This window comes from Astatotilapia calliptera, chromosome 20 (genome assembly GCF_964374335.1).
Source record: "Astatotilapia calliptera chromosome 20, fAstCal68.1, whole genome shotgun sequence".
In the NCBI taxonomy this organism is placed as follows: Eukaryota; Metazoa; Chordata; class Actinopteri; order Cichliformes; family Cichlidae; genus Astatotilapia; species Astatotilapia calliptera.
Genome location: NC_137441.1, coordinates 24,516,296 through 24,538,409, shown reverse-complemented (window position 1 = coordinate 24,538,409; position 22,114 = coordinate 24,516,296). Strand labels below are relative to the sequence as shown.

The following is a 22,114-nucleotide window of genomic DNA, read 5'->3' as shown; positions in this document are numbered from 1 at the left end:
CACACAATTGCACATGCAGACCCATGCATCATGCATGGTATTCCACATTCGTCCTAGGCCATAACCACCCCCAAGTAATTCATAAAATTCATACAACTCAACTACTGATTGGAAGGCTTGATCTCTGGCTGCTCCAGTCTCTATGCCAAAGTACCCTTGGGCAAGGTACTGAACCCAAGTTACTCCCACTGTGTTCATCAGAGTTTGAATCTGTGTGTGGATGTTAGACAGAAAGCACTTGGATGTAGAAAAGGTGCTTGTATGAATGTGTATTAGAATGGGTGAATGAGGCGTGTTGTATAAAACCCTTTGAGTAGAAAAGCGCTACATAAACGGCAGTCCAGTTAGCATTTATTCAGTTGTTGCATTAAACACTTAAAAACTAAAATTCATGCCATAGAGGGTTCAAAGTATGCAAAGGATTGCTTCAGGTCCTGCAGAGATGAAGTATTTCTGTTTGAATAACAGATCCATGGGTTTTCGTGACAGCTACTGTTTAATTTAGAGTTGCATTAATGAGTTATTTATATTTCAAAGCATGTCACCAGAATTGTGGATTTGCGTGTACTACTCCTGGCCATGGGAGTGTTTGGGATGCCATCCAGCCAAGTTAAGAAAAACATGTTTGGTTAAGTGTGTGCGTGTGTATGTGCATGGGGGGAGGGGGGGGGGTGCTTTCGGGGTTTGTTTTGGTTTTTTGCTTTGGAGATTTGATGCAAAAAAAATGAATGGGAAGACTATATTTCTGTCATGCACATTTGGCGATGGTCTGAATTCACTTTGTGTGGGTGTGGCTACCTTCATTTATTCTAGAAGAGAAAGTCTCAGCCAATCTGCTGTGGAAAGTGGGTTTTTTTTTTCAGTCTGATTAGTTTTACTGCAGCCAGCAGATAAAGAGAATTTTTTTCAGCATCTCAGAAAAAAAATAATGGTGCTCCATTTTTGCCAAGAATAGAGCTCTGGGGTTTCTCAGATTACTTTTTTGTAAGTTTTCATATACTTTGTCGTCTTTAATTTCTTCGTTATAAAATCTGTAGTTCTACCAACAAAAAGTAATTACACCCCTATATAAAAAGCAATTTTTTCCTCTTAGTTATGTGTCCCAAATGTAGGAAGATAAATGAGATAAAGAACAATTTAGCTGCAAAGTAAACATAGGCTTGAAGTCTTATCCATCACTTTGCAAGTCATTTCTCCAATACACTATCTCCCCTTCTCACCCTTTCTCAGTCACCCTCTAGTGTGTCTGTCTCTCTGTGTGTGTCACTGAGTTGCAGCAATTGGAGGCCCTCGGGGTATTGATTGGGCTCGACTTAATGCTGTCAGACTGATGGGAGACATGTGATTCACAGATGAGATCTTGGCCCTGTACACTCAGCCTCCAACCACAGTGTCACACACACACATTTTACACAGCACGTGCAGTCACGCTGGCAGAACGCGGACAGCAAGCACACAGACTACTGTATACACATTACGATCATGGGCCGTTGCAAAGGCAAATGCATGCACCCACACTCAAATGGTTAAACTGCTCATGCATGGGTGCGCACACTCCCCCACACACAAACACACACCCTTGGGAGTCCCTCCTGACACCCTCAATCTGTCATAGCTAAAACCCAGAGGACCTCGTCTTCGAGTCAGGAGGGTCTGGACAGTACACTGAGCTCAGCAGAGTTTGCGCTAATCAAGACTGGCAATGACAGACTGCCTGCAATGACAGACCTTTTTTCACTTTTACATATTTCACCGTTGAGGATATCTCATTTCTTTGGTTGGAGGCATGGAAAAAAGAGTTTGTCCTGGTGGGCAGCGATGGCTCGTGCCTAATCACTGTCACAGCACTGAAGTCTGAATGCACAGAAAGCTCCGGGTTATTCAGTCATATTTAATGTTAATAAATAAAGCAAATAGTGCAAAGCAGATTTTATCTTGGCTTTCTTTCTGGTTCAGAGACAACAAAGGAACATATTTTATTACCACAGCAGGTCAACATTGTAAGCTACATGGTATTATTTAATTGTTATAAAATGATACGTTACGGCCTTTCAGTAACAGCAGAATGAAGAGTGATCATAATACATTCAGAAAAGCCTTTGTTTATGTCAGTTAAAAAAGAAAAGGCCAAATACATTGCAATATATAAGAGGAGAATGTTAGCACATAGGATAATAAATTACCGTAATGAATATAAATATTTATGAATGCTGTATGAGGCATAGGCAACACAAACAACATTTCATTGTTGGTTTAGGTCTTTCCATGCGAATGGGTGCTTTTCCATGTGAAATTGAAAAATTTAGAAATGGTCGGACTTATCTTCTAAGGGTGCCTTACCCTCACTTCCTTAATAAATAATGCAATCACGCAAACAATGCACTGCAGCTCCAGTGCCGCTTATTTGCCTTTATCCATAATAATATTCATCAGGCTTTTATTGTGTGTCAGGTTTTTTTTAAAATAAAGAAATACATTTCCCCGAATGCTGTCCTCGAACAGAGTTCTGTGCTTCTGTTCTGCAGATTATGTTGCCCTAATAAAACGTACATTTGATCTTTCCTTGAGCGAGTACTGAGCGTCCTGTGTGACATCTGGACGTTCTCTGTGTTTGGTCCCAAGGACGGGTAGCTGCTGTCAAGTCCAAAGGCAATAAGCATTCAAATAAACACCCGGGTCCTCAACATTAGGCCTGGTAATTGACTGGATGCAGAGCTGGGAGCACTGAGCCAATGTAACGGGAAGTAATCATGTGATGAACTGACCCCTTTGTTAAATGGTGTCACTCAACCTCTTAAAATCTGATAAACAAGTCAGTAGGCTGGCACAAGATCTATACCCCCATCAGGGTTGATTTTCCTGCTGCGTAACTATGTCAACGGTTAAATGTGACCTGTGACTTTCTAATAAGAGGTGGCCCTTACACTTACAATTCACCCGTAAAGTTGAATACCATAGTATCACAGTGCTTTTAGATAAATCCTTGGACTTTAGTTATAAAGCAAATTTCTTTTTCTGGAAAAAAAATAAAAAATATTTAGAAAGTAAATTCCAACATTTCATTGCTGTTGTTTGCTTACTATTCCTTTATGTCCATACAGTTTTCTTTTGTTTGAAACTCACAGTATTACAAGATTTGGAAGTTTCATCTATACAAGAAATCTTGTACTTTGTGCTAAATGCTAAATCAATGGGCTAATTAAAATGGCCAGCTAAGATGGTAAAAAAGCTAAGTTGGACAGATGTAATGTTTACCAAGTTTACCATATTAGTTTAGTATAAATACCAGAGGGAATTAATTAAATTAAGATGAATGGATGGCTCCAAACAGTTGCAGAGACATTGGCGAAAAAGCCAAAACATCATCCTCCTGGAGGAGCTGTAATTAGATGAGTACCAACGTCACTAAGAGTCTTCCGAGAACTATAAAGGCTCAGGCCAGCATTTCAACACAGTCCAAACATCTTTTGGGACATTTTGTTTGCACTAAAGGCGCAGACTAACGGACCAATATTGCCATCAGTAGAGCCACACAGCTAGTATAGCCAAGCGAGGCACATCAAGATCACTGACCATTTAGCGGAAATCCTGAATTATACAGCCAAAGTGATTATGCATGAAATTCTTACATGTTAGCATAATATTAGTGAAATAATCTAAGGTAACATGCACAATCTGAGCATGCGGCAGAGAGCATGAATGACTTTCCCAATAGTGTCAATATTTCACCTTCCTGAGTCATATTAGTGCAAGAAACTAATGACTCCATTGGATAAATTTGGCTGCGGCCCTTCTCTCCTTGACTCACTAAATGAGCCGAGTGAAGGATGTTGTGCTCTTCTGCATAAACGCTCGCAGCAAAATAGAGTTTATTAAGACCCATAAAAAACAACATTAAAATTCACAACCAAGAAAGCGTCGCCTGACCCCTGGAGAATGATAAATTAGCTTGTGTTGCTCTAGTAAAACGACCATTTTATACCTTCATCTCCCCCCCGGAGCTGCTTCCCCTTCAGTGTGGCAGCACTGCAATGGGCCCTGGACCGGGAGGCTTTGGCAATGAGGTTTTTCTCCGATGATGCTAATATCATTCTGCTGGTTTCTCTTGTGAACGGAAATCAAATGACATTTCATTCAGTTATAGATCTGCTTCTCACATTCATTGTGCTGCTGGAAGTGAGCAAAGCGTGGAGCCACACATTTCTTCTCAATTCTGAATTAAAAACTAAAGTGTCTAGTGGTGTAATAGAAAGCAAGAGTCAAGCAATAAAATGTCTCGAGAAATCTTTGGGTTGATATGATCTGCTTAGGGCTTATTTCACTCATACCTTTGATTGTGTTCTACCTTTAACTTACCATTGAGAAGGGGCTTTCTGCAGCCTGTTCTGCTCTGCTTACCTGGCACAAGCTGCTGAGTACAGCCACCTCCTCATCATTAGTTTGAGCGATGGCTAAATAGATTTCCTGTGACAGTGGCATGCCAATTTCCCACAAGCAAAACATGCAGGTTCCTGAGCACCATTTGAGTGGGGATGGAGGAGAAAAATTGGCCCTTAATATAAGAAGTTGATTATATAAAATAAAAGCAACATTGTTAGTACAGGAAGTTGTGTTATTCTACAGCCCTCTCTCAACATGCAAAGCTGTTATTTTGTAAGAGTCAACCTTTAATGACGCTCTGCTACCAAAGTCCCTTGCGAATCATCACTAGCAACTCATTAGCACTATGCTAAGCTAATGGATCAGTAAATGGATTTTTATGTGGGCATAAATGCTAATTCGCTACACTGCGGCGCCGTTCAACAATGCTGTGTTTAGCAAGACAGTCTGAGCCTCGAGGGTGTGTTTGTGTCTCATTAGGCTCGGCCAGGGATCCATTCTGGATAGGGAAGACTCAGCAGCAAAACTGAAATACAGCGATGAAGGCCCGCAGTGCTGGAGCACTTATCCCTTGTGCTGGCCCTGATGGTTTTATTCAAGAGGAAAAAAGATATCCCACAAGTGCTGACACAATTGCTTTTTTAAAAGCACAAAAACAGCCAGTAAGATCAAGTGTCAGGTGTTATTGTGTTACATGGTGGTTGCTGCTAGCTGGGATTCACATAGACACAAGCTAAAGGCACTTGATAACACTCGAGCTACGATATATCTGAGGGAAAAAAATGCTCTCATGCAAGCATAGCATGACGAGTTTCGCCCCTCCACTGATCCCACTCTAGTGTTATTCCATGATGGTCAAACATTTACTGCATGGTTATTCGGCTGTAGCTACAATACATAGCATCACTTTTTTTATGTGTCAATTACAGGGCAATTCCCAGAGCTGATTGAGAAATGTAATCAGATTTTATGGCGGTAATCTGCGTTGAGAAGTGATCGTCTATGAAGTTCATATCTGCAACTACACATTTTAACAAATGTACAGGGTGGGCCATTTATATGGATACACCGTAATAACATGGCAATGGCTGGTGATATTAAAGTCCTGTTTGTGGCACATTAGTATATGTGAGGGGGCAAACTCCTCAAGATGGGTGGTGACCATGGTGGCCATTTAGAAGTCGGCCATCTTGGATACATCTTTTGTTTTTTCAATAGGAAGAGGGCCATGTGACACATCAAGCTTAGTGGTAATGTCACAAGAAAAACAATGGTGTGCTTGGTTTCAGTGTGGCCACCATGAATGGCCACCATGGTCACCACCCAGGATGAGGAGTTTGCCCCCTCACATATACTAATGTGCCACAAACAGGACTTAAATATCACCAACCATTCCCATGTTATTACGGTGTATCCATATAAATGGCCCACCCGTTATAATAAGTGACATCAGATTTTCTTCAAACCTTTATCACACTCAATTTTTCCCTTTAACAAATGCTAGATAATCATAAAGATTATGTAAAAGTCATATTTTTATAACATCAATATATGATAGAATCCACATTACAAAGAGTTTTTATTCTGTCACAGTAGCTTCCTGACAGCTCACTGTCTGGTGTAGTAAAGGTTTTCTGATATCCAGTGAAATACTGTGCTGTAATGTAGATGGAATGGAGGAAAAATACCACATTTGTTGATCCCGACAGAAGCCCACATCCAAAACCCTGAGACAGCAAGACATACAAGGAAAGTGGAAGGAAGCAGCAGGGACAGGCCTTGTTGAAAGGACATCTCTGAGTGGGAGTTGAGTGGGAATACTGGCTCAGCAGCATCCGCAGAAACCACATGCCTCAGTCTTTTTACAGTCAGGTGGAACACCTAATATTCTTGATGGTACTAATGCTACATCATGACCTAGAAATATCACTCGCAGTGAGCCAATAAGAAAAACAGTGCCAATTCATAAATCAATAATAGCAAGGCAAAGCATTTTACGAATACCTTACTTCCCCTTAATTTTACATTTCTTTAAGATTTCCTGGAAAGAACTCGGTCATTTGAGAGAATACAGTAGAGCCAGCTGACTCAGGAGGCAGAGTGGCGGCCTCCGCTGATCAGTCCACTGCTCCACTGGCCCGCATGTCAAACTGTCCATTACTGGTTGAATGAAGAACAAAGTTCTGTGTGTAGGCTGCAGTGTAAAAATTTTTGAGTGGCCAATAAGATTAGAAAAACACTAAATGAATTCCACCGTAGAGCCACAGTTGTATAGAGTTTAATTAGTTTTACAGTAATTAGCAGGAAAGGTGGGTCTTAAGAGAGATTTACAGTAGAAATCCGATGCATTTACACTCTCGTACTTTACTCTAAATATATACAGTACGGTAGGCAAATTATCACCTAACTGGCTTTTGCTGTGACCAGTATATGCAAGGTCATGCTGGCTTAGCAGTTAATTAAAAATACTTACAAGCACTTACATTTAAAACTGCTTTTAGTTTCCCATTAATGAGGACTTTTTATAGACCTGTGAAAGAAAGCAAAAGCCTCATGAAATTTATAAAACTTTTCAACCTTTTATGCACAATGGGTTAAGTGGCTCTGAGCAATTAAGTAACTAAATAGGCATTAACATTTGGTAATTATATATTAAGCAGGGGTATAAGAGAGTATTAGTTCCTAAACAATGCCTTAGGGGTTCGCGTTGATTTCATATAGCCACACAGCTCTGAGTAAACTGTGACATAGAATAAATCAGATTAATATTTACTCTGCCTGTTTTAATTGTGAGAAGTATGGGAACATTTCTGATGCAATTATATGCAATTATAACTTGTAGCATTATATGTCAATATCCACTTGCCATATTGTGGAATAATACTAAAATAATAAAGACATAAGGCAACTTTTGTAAAGCGATATGTTATACAGTGAATAACTCGGTTGTCTGTAATGAAATCTATTCTCTACAGTTACTTCAGGTATAGTATTACACAATGCATTCAATATTTTTTTTCCATTATTATCATAATTCACATACCGTTACTATATCATTTTCAGACTCTGGGTTTTTTTCAGCTATTTTTTAAAATAAATGCTGTCTGAGAAATACAAATATAATATCTATATACATTACAGCCATGTGTTGCCGGGAAAAAATCTGTCATAAAGATGATATACCGCCATAGAGAACCTTGTTGTTGCTTAGATGCTAGAAAGTGAAAGTAGTGGTCAAAAGGCACAGCTTTTACTTTGAAGGTCCCAAAAAGTTGTATGATAGTGCACTGAAAACCTCCTTGAGAATATTTTGGTTACAGATGTGGCCAACAAGAATTTGTATACAAAACACCAACTTGTCTGCAAACAGTTGCCAACTACTTGCGAAGTGGTAGGGAAATTATAAAAAGGGCACAACCTAGAAATGGACACCACGTGCTGTCAAACTTAGCAAGTTTTCGCATCCATGTCCGGAATCTTCCATGAAAACTATGGGCGACTGTAGCAACGTGCTATTAACCAAAGCAACCACAAGGAGGGTTTAGTGGTAATGCCCTCTGTGAATGATTTCACCAAGTGACAGCCAGCAACCTCTCAACAACAATACACATATTTGCCTAGCAACTGGAGGCTGTCAAGGGGTCGAAAACCAGTCGCTAGCCCTGTGTGACTGGGACCATACCAGACTTACTTTGATGACATGTTCTAGCATAAATACTTGTCAGATTTGGACATTTTTCAGATGCAGAGGCAGAGGAGGTTTATGTATGTCCATCTGTTCTTATCTATCATTGAGTAAAATCCGTCAGTGTTACTGTCCTGCTTAGAGTCACTGCAGCAGCTCCTGCACTGACAGTGAGGCAAAACAAAGGGACAATTTACTTACGGTGAGTGCCAACCATAGAAGTGATAAATAAAGGCAGCATGAAATCAAAGAAATGGGATCAGGTGGAAATTGGTATTTTCTCACAACACAGAAGACTGTGTACTGACCTGGAAAACACACGCACACACACACACACACCAAATGCACAGTCCACAGCTTCTGGGAGCAGATGCTCTCTTTATATCCTCAAATGCATACATTAAGATGGAGATGTACAGGGCTTTGTAGTACAAAGAAATGAAAAAAGGGGAGCAAGGAGCAGGCACATTAACCGGAACACCTGTACATTATAATGCAACCAACTGCAATCACCCCTAGTAAAGTATCACCGTGGCGATTATTACTTTTGCAAATGGCTTGGAGAGATGTTATTCATCTGCAGACCATAGCTCGATGTGTTTGGAATGTGTTTTATTTTTTATTTGTATTCTTTTGGAAAAATATTACTGGCGTTCACGTTATTGTGTCCACTTCTTCTGCTTCTCTCAGACTGATGCCTTTTGTGCTACTGCTCCTCTATAACTCCTTAGAGTAAGACCCATAGAACAAAAAATACATTAGTTGGATATATATATATATATATATATATCAATATGTATGTATGTACATAATTTTAAATATATCAAGCATTTCTTGGCAAATAGCACATCTGGCCAGCCAAAACATTTCATATCAAAATATAGTCGGTTTAGACAAGGATTCGGAAATACATTTAATCACACATAAATCGATTTTAATTACAGAATTTTAACTTATGTGACAATACTGTTTCAATTTCAGTTTCAATTATATTTTATCCCCAATATAAATATTTCTATGTACTAAAGAAAAGACAAGAAGGAAGAAAGGAAAAGGCGAACCCAGGATTAAAATGAGATCCAACATCTGTAAAATCCCAAATGCTTCCTTTTTGCCAGATGGTGAGCTCTGGTCTGGGCGTGTCCCAAAAATATACAAGAGTATGAATAATGCATCGGATATGACTTATTTCACAGTGTATCTCTGGATGTTCCTACCCACTCACGCATACAGAAAAACATACACACACAAGCACACGTGTACTCACATATTCACACACGGACAGATGCAAACATGCACCCACACCCTTGTGCCCACGCACACATACACACACACACAGTATAGATCATTAAAACAAGCCAGGGGTCCACATCTGCTAAATGCTCCCAGTTGTGTGTACAAGATGTTCATTGACAAAAACTACTTTTCTAGTCTATGTTGGCACCACATAAAAAAAACCAAACAACATAAGGTATAAGCTAAGTCATCCAAAATGTCCACATTTCACCATCACGATCTCCATTCAGTGAGCAAAGACAGTCAACTCATCTGTCATCTCTTGTGTGACTTTCATGCTATTTCATAATATCCGTCCCGTTATGTGTATGCAGAGACATTGGCGGCTATGGCCTTGTAAAAATCTCACCCGGCCAAATGAGAGAAAGGTGTTAAAAGCTAGAATCCAACGGACAATATGGCCTGCCTCAACCTCTGTAAAGTCACGACTCAAGCAATGAACTGTCATTAAAGAAACTTGGCTGGAATATAACCTTGGAATGCTTCATGGCGGCGACTGTAAAGAAGATGAAGGGGCTGACTTTTGAAAGGCCTTGTGACAAGTCTAAATCAAGCCACAAAGGTATAAAAAGAATCTTCAAGGAGCTGTCCCCTGCAGATTGGGCAGTGGCAGACAAAAAGACAAAAAAAAAAGGCCTTCAGTGAATTTTCCACTGGTTGTTCTGGGGTTTCTCATAGGGATTTTGTTCCATGATTAGCCCATGAAGTTGGGTGTGATGAACGTTCAATGCTGATGTTGTTACCATGCGGCCCTCGTGGAGTTTTCAGATGTTTCAGGTCTCTCACTGCGGTGACTGGAGATGTTATGGGTTATTTTATCTTTTATTTTTTATTATTGAAGGTCAGAGCCGATGTAAGTTTTGGGAGCCTCATTGGTGAACGGACAAAATATCTTGGGTGTAATGACTGGCCTCGGTTTCTTTAGCAACATAGATGTCAATGAACCTGCAGCAGAAGAAAGAAAGACAAAGACAAACGTGAGACACTAACTGTGAAGTTAGATCGTTTCAGACATGCGCCTTGTTATGCAAATGTGCAGACGATTTTCTGTGTTGTGTAGCCTTTTGAATTTTATGTCAAATTCCAACATTTTCCATGAACCTAATGCTATCGCATTAACAGCAGCAGCACAAAGCAGCCTTTATTGTCACTTTTGCCTGCTTGTGAAAAATTAACTTTTACTTTAGTAATCTAAATTAATTAGCAGATCCCTAGTGTAGTAGTTTACACACTTGCCTAACAAGCAAAAGATCCCCGGTTTAATCCCGGGAGGAGACACAAATCCCTTTGGGGTTGTGTCAGTAAGGACATCCAGTGTAAAAATCTGCCAAATCAAACATGTGGAGCTACCTGCTGTGGTGACCCCTTGCGAATTAAGGGAGCAAGTCAAAAGCAGCTTTTGACAAATGTGACATTAGATTATGGTTCCTGTGCACAGAGGAAAAGAAATAAACGTAGTCTTGTTTTTAATCATGTAACAACTAAATTAGCGTTTTCACTTCAGTAAAAAAAGAAAAAGAAAATGTGCCCTGATTTTTTTTTAGGGCATTCACTGCCTAACTGTGAGTATCAGAAACGCCTTTTCTTGGTGTCACATTTTTGTCAGGGCCAAACTGCAGTCCTCATTATTTTTTTAATCAAAAACAAAACCAGTTTAGTTAACAACAAAAACAGCCAATATACAGATTCAAAGGTGTTAAAGGAAAAAAAACTGCAAGACCAGCACCACCACCCACCCACCGACTTCCCTCCTTCCACTTTAATTTTCATATCCATGTCAGCTCCAGAAAAACACTTTACATACAGAATATGAGCCAATTATGAATTTAACGAGAGACTCAAATTAAGGTCTTGTCATTCTTTGCCTGTGCATTGTCTGACATTATGAAAACAGGCATCAGGACTCTGCGTTAGGCACACTTCAACATTTGTTTTGTTAATTCCATCAAATAAATGACAAATTTAATGAGGAATGTATTAATAGAACGTCCCTCACACTCAACGGTAACTGATTTATGCTTTGACATCCATCACCATTGAAGCCTGTGAGGGAACAGGAAACACCTTTTTTCCTGAATATAGTTACCTCTTTTCTTTTCTTTTGAAATCACTATTGCTTCCAGTGAATAAACACAGCACTGGTGTGACTCCACAGTTAATTATGCCACGTCTAAAAGGTAAAAAAAAAATCTAATTATATGAGTTATGTGAAGAAATGGGTTCATATGTCATATATTCTTTTCTAGGTGGAATACGTTTCACCTGCGGTGAAATTCTGCAGTTAATGGCTTAATTTAGCCAATCATTTGATCAAAAAAACCATTTGAATGATAATAGAATTCTGCCATGAATATGTTATATGGATGAATCCATAAATGTTAATACATAAATGATTCAGGGTGACAGTGGACAAATGTGACACCCCAGGACTGACCACATAAATCATTCAGACACTTAAATATGAGTTGGCAAATCCACACAGAATTGCACAAATTCCCAGGGCTGGCAGATAAATATTTATGACGCCCCCAATTCCCCCCTTTCTCCCCGTCTTTGGTAATTGTGCGTGATTCATTTTGTTTTCTCAGTGGAAGAAGGAAAATCAATCTTAGAATATTGGCTATGAGACACACGGCACGCAGATTCCAAATGCCTGTTTTGTTTTGGGGGGTTTTTCTGTAGAATATAAAAGGTTCAGATATATTCAGTCAAGTTCTCCGATGAAGATTTCAGTTTAGTCGTTACTTCATTTCCGGAGGGAAGTTTCTGGATGTGAAGCAAACCTGAGTCAGGCTAACTTGCTACCCACTCCAGTTTACTTGCTGACTTTAAAACAAGTGGTACTGATTTAGAGGGATTTAAAGTATAATTCTTTTCTTTCTGTTTTTTGAATCTATTGTGAAATCTTTTGTAGCTTTCCTCTTGGTTACTAAAAACATTCTTCCATGTAGACATGCTTTCGATATATGTCCTGAGAGAAAACTGAACTTGAACTTGAACCTTGAAGTAGCCGCTCCCTTTGATGTAGCCACAGAGGGGCTCTTTACTTTCAGTTCTTATGCATTTCAAAAAACTGCCAATAACTCATTGCATTGTTACATCAAAGTGACTCAGAAATTGTCCCAGACCTGGACCTTTATTCAAGCTCGCCATTGAACACATACCTGGAAAATACACTATGAAATGCATTCGAGGCAGGGCCTCTCTTATTTGCTGCTTCTTTTCAAAGTTAGTATTTGTGCTTTCTACAAGATCCAACAATCAAAACATCCTTGGTTTCTTCAAATGAACTGGAAACAGGGTTATGCACTCAGCATGCAAATTATGCAAAATAGCAGATAATCACAAAACTCATACTTGCTGTTTTTCCTCTGCATCCTACGACGGCTCCTTGGGCAAAGGCTGGAAAAGAAGAAGCAGAAGGTCACTAAGGAAGAGAGGGCCGGCCTTCATTTTATTCAGTTTTCCCTCAGCTTACTGGCCTTAGACGCAGAGCAGCATATGTCCATTTAAAAGCACAGATGGCACATCTTCCAATTATATCTAAGGCGAGACGAAGGAAGCTGAAGGTTATTTTGTTCTCTACCAGATTTTATGACCTCCGAGGACACTGCTTCTCCCCTCAACCAGAAAATACGATCAAGTAATGGCCAACGCATCATCTGCATTAAAGAGCAGAGGACCTCTCTTTTCTTCCATCAGTGGCGTCACACTTTTTTTTTCATCACATTAGCTGTGAGGCAGGGTGATAAACAGTGTTCCACTTTATTTCTTTGTGAACGGAACTTCTTGCCGCCCACATTCATCTCAAGGAGGACACGACAACATGCTGTTTTCCCCTCGACCATAGGAGAGATACAGCTTCCTCGCTTTCTTAATATTGGTGAATGAGCCACTTTTGTGCAGATAATGACTCGGCTAATCATAATCAGAAAGCTAATGGTCTGTTTAGCCAATCAGAGGAGCTAAGGCGAGACGGCTGTCTGGGCTGTGCATTGGCATTCCCAGCAGCCGCTGCTTTCCCTTCGGCTGTGCCAGGCTCGCAGCACTAAGGCAGACTTGGTATTCCGCTGCCTGCTCGGCCGGTCCTTCTGTGATCTGTCTCTCTGTCTGTCTGACCAGCCGACTGGCCCCCGCGCTGTCGAAGAAATTCAGTCCTCTGAAGAGGCGCTGATCCATCACACCTCTCCAGCAGCATGTCATCTAAATGCTAAGTACTTCCACTGCATCTTTAAATCAAAACAAGAAAAGAAATGAGCACGGGAGGTGAGCGCTTGGAGGGGATAAAAGCTTATAAGGGCACAATAGAATCTACCAAGCAAACCCTTAGCTTTTTGATTACATTCATTTTCAAAGGAGAGGAAATGTGGGAGGGGAGAAACTGAGTGAATAAGCATGAGAGACCCTGTTATACTTTTAAATGTTCAAGGAATACAGAGAAGGCATGGTTTTTGCCCCTAAACAGTCCCTCAAAGAATATAATTTTGTTGTTTTAGTCCACTTCAAACATCATCATATATGTGCCCGAGCCACTCCCGCAATAAGGACTCCCTCCCGCTCCCCCATCTCCCCGTCTGAGCCCAAGTCTTTGCTATCGATTGGAGCGATTCCTGAAGTCAGGGCAAGTGCTGAGGCGGCAGAAGCGGCCGACACTATTAACTGCTCCTACTAATTAAAAGGGTAACAAGGTGAGTTTGGCCCCGCGGGACAACTGTGCAAGAGACGGAGCCGGCTGTTGGCCCGCCATGCACACCGGTAAACAGTGCTTAGCGCCTATGGTGTTTACAAGACAGAAATCCAAGGACATCGAAGACATATTCATCTCCCGCCGGCACAAGGGATGGGGGGAGATTTACAGATAAAGAGTGAGAGAGAGAGAGTATGCGCACTAACAAGCGCTTTGCTAATTGCTTATATTGCGGTGAAATTGAAACATTTGGACCTCGTCTCTGAGCTCGGGGTGCCCTCGTTTCATCATCACTTGTAAACACTGAGCACTGTGCATAAATGATAAAGTTTCCCAGTTCAAATGAGGTGTGCAGCACGGATCTTTGAGAGGGTGCCAGTGGAGACTGGCAACAAAAAAATAATAATATTAAGGGATTCAATTAACGTCGTTCCTTATCATCAACACAACATATTTTAGGATCAAAGTATTTTTGAGATACAGTATGCCTCGCATTACCCAAAATAAAATCATCAGCCAAGGTAGTATTGCAACTCACAGAAACCTCTGTAGCTGAGACGAAAAGCCACTGCAGGCACAGCAGACGGCTTGTTTGCTCAGTGCTCAAGGGGAAACAATGCAGAGGCTGCATATTTGGTGGCACTTCGAGCTGCAAAATTGTCACCAACAGCACAGCGTGTCATTGTAGAGAGAGGTGCTATGCTGCGCCATCACTGCAGTAAGTAAGAATCTTTCCCTAGGGGTCTCTCCTAACAAGTGGACTCCTGCACAGGACTTAGCTGGGTTCATCAACCGGAGCCTCAGAAAGGTCCCAGTCATAACAATTCACTGGAGCTTCTGCTGTTATTAGCCATAGCCAGAGCTTACTGAAGAACCTGGGTGGATGGTTCACACTCACCGTGTGAGCCTGATGTACTGAAGCATCAGAGCATCACACCCAGAGCTGCCTCAGAGGAAAAAACCTGATTAGTTTCCAAGCAGCATGTTCTGTTTGTTGCTTTATTTCTGATGTGCCATCTGCAGAAAAAAACCCCTCTATTTTTCAAATCTTCTAATTAAGTTTTGCTCTTTAAAGCAGGATTTAATGAATTCATACAAAGCAAGCTATAGCCACAAAATTGGCATGATCCGGAAGACTTGAACCATGTGGCATACACAAACACTACAGAGAACACAGATTCATGTATTCACTTATGAAAATGTTAAATAAATGAAAACAAATTCAGAATTCATGTTCAGTGCAAAGTAGAACACAAATCAAGCGTATTTTAACAGCCTGTGTATTGATTTTGATGCTGTAAAGAAATTCATGAGGCCCCCAGAGAAAGATGATAAGACACATTTAAAGTTTCAAATGCTTTGCAAAGAGGCCAGCTGGAATACAAAGTCTTTACCATCAGCTAAAACTTCACTAAGCCATTATATTGTGCTTTATATTAAAGTATTAACTGCAAGACTGAGTACATATACTGGTGAAAAAGTGTCAAAAATAAAAACTATATATTATATAGGTAGATGGTGCTGCATGCATTAATTACAATTAAAAACATATTAACAAATGTACTTGAAAAACAATGTTCTGGGATACTAAATCAGCATTTGAGTAATTGTATTTGCTTTCTACCACTGGAAACAGGCCTGGGGTTTGTTTTGAGGATGACTACAGCATTTTAAATTAGATAGAAATGTTAGCTTGTAGCCGGGTGCATCATGGGGCTGCAGCACTGAACAATTTATTAAAAATACATACACTAAAGATCCAAAGGGCTCAAAAACATCCTAGCTTTGAAACGGGATGCTGCTGAGCCTGCATGTCCGGTCTACGCGAGAGCTTTTCTGCATCACTGTTACAAAAAAACCCGTGTTGGTGCCCTTTGGCTTTGACAAATTTACACCAGACAAAACTCTGGAGGCAGGCAGAGTGCAGGCTAAAACACAAATGGCAGTTCAAAGCTTGCCAATGACAGAACTTCAAATAGGGGAGCCGGGTACAGTGTGCTGAAAGTGACAGCAGAAGGGACCGCATTCACTCTGGACTGGAAAGAGAAGGGGGCAACATGCGCCTGGCAAAGTCAAACTGACAAAAGAACTCTTTAATAGATAATGGCAGTACCAGAGGAGGCAAAAACAAAAACACAATGTGTTACTTTATTATAGCATGTAAATGAATACCACAGGAAACACTATAAACTGAGAATGTGATCATGAAGCGTCCTGCAGAATTCCTGCACAATAACACAACACCTATGATAACACAAATGGAAAAGGAAATGGAATGGTGGGAATATATTAGCTGTTTCTCTGTTTTCTGAACATCTCTATCAATCTAGCCTATTTCAATACATTTTCGGCATCTCTCCCCATGCTATCTGCTCAAGACTGATGATCGTGCCACAGCGTGTGACAAACAGATGAGGAGAAACCAAAGAAGCACATTTTTCTTTTCCGCTTGATAAATAGAAGATCTGCAAATGAAACTGAAATAAATAGTATATTTGCTTATCAAGTGTAACCTCTGTGTACTATGCATTTGCTCGGCAGGGGCACCCGAGCGTTCGAACATCAGTCATTTTATAAATGTACATCCAAAGGCAAAGCAGCCCAGCTACAGTGTGTTATCCCCGATGATCCAGAGAGGGCCTGTCAGATACAATATGACAGGAGTACCGTCAATTCACAAGCAGAAATGGGTACGAAAGCCTGGAGGTGGGCCAGTAAAACATAAAAGCTAGACCCCATGCTCTTTTGTCTGATGTATGTATCAAAGAAACAACGGCGGCATGTTCCTGTCATTCGATTATGAGTGAATTAAAAAGAACAGTTTTAGTAAATTACAGATTTCTTGTGGCAGACAGCAGTACTACTACAAAAGCAGTGAAATTTAAACCCTGTTTCATTCAAGCGAGCACACTAGAATTTATTTCAACAGTTTGTTTTTGCATTATTGTTGGAATTTTACTTGCTGCTGCACAGAAATTAAATAATTTCGGCACTGAATGAGACTGAAAGCCAGCAGAGCAATGAAGGACATGGTGCACAGCATGCATATCTAATATCTGCAAATGTTCCAGGCCTGGTTTTTCAGTGCAGTTTGAAAATGCAAACATTTTTCTAATGACAACCAGTTTTGATTTTCTGAATCATTATTTTCTTTCTGTAATAGACCCGAGACCATTTCCTCTTATTGGAAGAACATTTTACTGTATGTTTCCTTCTGAGCCTTTGGCGCAAGCAGTTGCTATTACAAAAATAACCTACTTTACTTCTCTTATTATGCATTTTATTTGGGCTAAACTAATGCTGCTGGTCACAGTGCTACAGCACCTAATCAAAGAGATTCCATCATCACAACCACCTTTATCTAAAGATGGTGCCCCACTGAGAGTGAGTCGGTTTGAACAGATTCCAGAGGCGACAAAGAAGAAAACAAAAAAGAAATAATTTACATATCCTAAAAAAATACAGTGAAATCATATAAAATACAAGTGCAAAGTTATATGCTAATGAAACTGCAAGTAAAACTAAACCAACACTGAAGGACCTCTTGAAATAGAGCTTTTATTCTCAGTAGGGCTAGTTGTTTTGATAAAGATTTTATAGCAACTAAAGCGATTATAAAGAGTTCTTATAAAAATGTAATTACATGTACAGATGAAAGACAGGCGGCTAATTTGAGCCTTCAGCACAGCAGCCAGCTCTGCAGCATTTACTTTACTTTTGAAAACGACTTTACCGAGTATTATGGCGTAATGCAGCTTGTGTGTTTGACACATATATACTCCTTTTTTTCTACAGAGACAGCACTTCACTATAATATATCAAAACAGCCACTGTTTTTGGTTTGTTCTTGTTCTTATTCTTTGTGTTATTATTGCTTCAGAGACAGCTATGACATTTTTAAAGAAGGCTACACTTAAATGACTGTGAAAACGTCTTGTATCTATCTTGGTTTATTAATTATTTTAAAAAAGAAAAAATGCTTCTATGTTCTTCTTACTGTGAATCCTATCAAGACCAAGAGACATCAAGGTGTTGGGACATCTCTCAGTACTTCCTGACCTTCACACTTTGTCTGTAACACCTAGTTGTTGCCTCCAACTGAAGACAGAAATCTCAGCTCAGCTCATAACTGCGCAGCCACATTGAATATCACTGTAATTTTAGGAACCTCATACCCTAAAACAGGATAGTGTGACAGTGTATGATCAAGTGAATAAGTAATCACTCAGCCGTAGAGACCATATGACAACCATCAGTTGAGAGGGAAAAAATGAGTAATCCTCAACTAGAAAATCTCGAAATGTTCAAATGCGTGGCTTGCTAGCAGATAGCAGTTTGCCACCTTGTCTGCAAATAGTAAACAGCTGCTCTCTGAGCATTAGTAAAATTGTGAAAAACAAGATGCAAAGCAGAAATAGACTGCAAAGCAGCTTTGAGGCACAGCTTTTACTGTGAAGGAGAAATGTTCTCTGTTATCATATGAGTTGGTGTCTATCATGCAAACTACAAGCAACCGCTCTAATCTCCAAGCAAGCAAATCAATGATAAGGAGATTCTTGCTATAGCATGAACAGGTCGAAAATCGGTCAGACATTTTTCCCTCATGTCCAGTATGGTAGTCAAAGGAGTCCAATATGGTAGGCTAATTAGCTAACTGAAACTAGTTAGCTAAATATGCTGGAAGCATGCTCACCAAACTTTCAACTGCTCAGCAAGTCATGTTAGCCCGTATGCTAGAAAATACATTCAGTCCAGTGGTTTAGACTAGTTGAGGGGAAAGCTTGAAGCTAGCTACATGTAGCAGCTTACTTGTAACCTACCTGCTAATTGCATAACTTGGATACTACTCTCAGTTTTGGTGATCTATGAGCATTTCTGGCTGTGGTGTATGACAAGCTGACTTAAAATAAAACACACTCTCTCTCACACAGTGCCCATAGAAAAAGTGTGTTATAACTGTATCATAATAATTCTGGGACAAGAATGAGGGTCTGTGGCACAGGAGAATGATATTTATCTGACTTTAGCTCCACCTGTTATTAGGATAATTCATTTTTGGTGGTTATCGTGAGATTTATCATGTATATCATGTTCTACCTGTAGGGTTGAGATAATACCACCTGCTTCTCATGTTATTTGAATAATTAAGTGTTATAAATGAAATCAAACACACTCGGTAGAATTATATTCACTGGAAAGGTGAAACAATGACTGCAGTGTTAGTTTTCACCAGCTGTTTGGAAAAATAGAACACCATTTGAGATAGATGACATGCTTTGACATTTTTTGGCAGTGCACCTGAGGCTCAGTTGTACTGTTTTTTTGTTGTTCCTATTTGGACACAACATCCTTTTCTAGCCTCTTACACTAATGATTCCAAGCCATACAGAGAACTGTCATCTCTACCGCAGGTCTCCAACCTCACCAACTAATCAACAATTTATTTCAAGAAGCTGCAGAGAAATAGTTGTGTCCCTGACAGAGCCTGGGAGTGTGTTGGGCTGCCTTTGAGAAGCAAACTCATTAGAAGTCTGTCTCTGGTCAGATGGGCTGCCAGCACAGCAGTGACCATGGCGACACGTGACTTGGCTGCCTGGTCCTTTGTCGTAGACACTGAAGCCTTTATAACTGAGGTGCTAGCAAGTGTTACATAACGACACTGTGGAACTACATCATCTGTCCATGTAATTTTCTCACTTCTTATGAAAGAAGTGAGAATTTCATAACTCCTTCATAACTGGACGGGAACATTTGAACTGACACAGTGCCAAAAATCTAGTTTTATCTGTTTGTTTTGCCCTTTGGTGTCATATTTGGAATGTTTTCTAGCCAAACACCTGTTTTTCTTTGCTCTATTTCTCATAAAGGCACACCTTTTACTTATTCCTTCCTGTACAAATCAAGATTTTTGTGTCATGGCATCCTTTCAAAAAGCCGGCAATGCTAACTGGCTATGATGTCTTTATGTTTACAGCAACACTGGCAGGACTACACAGACTGCGCTGGCTTTTTTTTTTTTTTTTACCATGGCTGATGCTGGAACAAAGAGCACATAGCTGGAGGAGGGCCACCAGAGCAGAAAAAAAGAGAAAATGCTAAAAAAAAAAACATGCAAGCTTCTCTGACCTACTGGGTCACTCAGTGTGTGTACGTCTGTGCGTATCCTGTTCATTTTGTAACCCTCCTCATTTTGCCAAAAAATGCCCAACTACGACTGGTCGAATCCCCTCCAGGCCACACACTAGCCCAGCAATGGCATTTGTTGTGTGGGTGTATGAAGATTTTTGGGGTATTTTTTCCCCACCAACCATCGAGTTATTGTCTGTGGGTCGAAATGCGCACGAGTCTGCAGTCTGACTATGATCAAATCAGGATTTCAAGTACTTACATTTCATACTTTAAGCTCCCGCTAGCCTGTGAAGTAACAATATTCAGGAAAATAGTCCTATCTTTTTTTTTCCGCACTGAAGAAGCATTTCTGATATGCAGAATTTCAATTTGAGCCCATCACTTTGCAAACGCAAAGCATTAGCAAAGGCTGATATTAGAGCTCAGTAGTGCTCTCAACAGAGCTCTCGCCAAGCAGAGAGCAAGTGATGCAATCTCACAAGCCTCTCACTTGCCTAAAAGGAGTAAAACTAATTTCACTGTCCTAAATTCTCCCTGGCTGTCTTGTCAATTTTCCACCTTATGAACATTTCCAGCTTCCGTTCAATAGCACAGACCCCGGCATGCAACTGTGCTCTTGTGTAACCCCGCAATTTAAATCCACCCCCCACCCCCCCGTGTCCCCGTCAAGTGTATGAAACCAACCTCATAACACCACACCCCAGCCCTCCTGAATTGCGCTTTCCACCTTGGAGAATATCATATGTAGACCTTTCAGCAGCTCACTAGTGAAGACAAATTGCAAGCTTGTTTGGAGGGGCCTCTAGAGAGTGATTCATATTAATGGCTAGCTGGCAGTGGAGAGCGGGCTGCATATGCAAACTCCATTAGCAGGTTAGGCTGGAGTGTGTGACCTGGCAGTGCCACCATGAGCTGCACTCACAAGAGGGCGGGCGGTAAGGAGGAGGCTGAGGTGATGGGAGGTGGTTGTGTTTATAAAGAGCTGCAGGTGCAGTGACATGTGTCTAATATGGGAGTGTCTATATATTGCAGTAAAACTGACAAATCACTTAATTAATGTGTGTTACAATAGTTAGACTTTTTTTTAAGGTTTTATTATACCTGTGACGCTGACACTGCAACTCCAAAAAATGCATCACGTACAGTCAGCATATAAAAGTGCAATAATTTTTTAATTAAAGTCGACAGTCTACACTGCTGAAGCAAACAAAGAGTTTCTCAAGGCAAAGAAATTTTCCATGACAGCATCAGCCACCTGATCTCAACCCAACGGAGCACGTTTTTCAGTTACTGAAGGTAAAAAGACGCACAATCAAGCAGCAACAGCAGCTACATAAAGACCTGGCAGGTTATCACAAGGGAGGAAACACTCCATGGGCTTTAGACATCAGTCAGTCATTGCCTGCAAACAATCTTTATATTTTTTTTGTTTGTCCAGTTTCTTTTGAGACTTTGAAAATGGCTAGGTGGCTGGCAGGGTGTATTTAAAATGGCTGTTAATGGTTCTTAACGGTTAATGTAATACTTTTGTTAAACCCCTTGAATTAAAGCTTTTAAGCTGAAAGCCACTGTGTGTGTACAGCCGCAAAATTCCTGTCATCCAGGCACTGTATATGGAGCATTAGTGCACAGATTTGTGTATTTTCTTTTATATAAAAAGGTTCTTTCAACATTATCATTATTATTAATAATAAATAATTATATAATGCATGAGGATATACACATATATATATTCTCTTTAGATACTGTATTTGAGGTAAAGAACAAAGACCTCAACAACTAATGAAACATACTAACATTTTTAACATCTAGTTGCCCCAAAAATGTCAAGTATTGAAAGTAGGGAAGGCCATGGGGTTGTTAAAATAAAAAGAGTTTATCCTCATGGGAGCACTAGTGTGCAGCATCAAATTAACGGCAATTTGCCTGTTTGATTA

The 22,114-nt window shown here is 40.2% G+C and overlaps 1 protein-coding gene across 1 annotated transcript in view; it reads right to left on the bottom strand.

Annotated features, from left to right (window-relative positions):
* Nucleotides 1-8,965: 8,965 nt before the first annotated feature.
* Nucleotides 8,966-22,114, bottom strand: part of LOC145422922 (chemokine-like protein TAFA-5) — a 29,747-nt gene continuing 16,598 nt past the window's right edge. The window contains exons 3-4 of the mRNA XM_080294911.1: nucleotides 12,719-12,763; nucleotides 8,966-10,306 (exon numbers count right to left, since the gene is read on the bottom strand). Of these exons, the coding sequence (XP_080151037.1) occupies nucleotides 12,740-12,763 (24 nt within the window). The 3' untranslated portion in view covers nucleotides 8,966-10,306; nucleotides 12,719-12,739. The remainder of the gene's footprint in view (nucleotides 10,307-12,718; nucleotides 12,764-22,114) is intronic.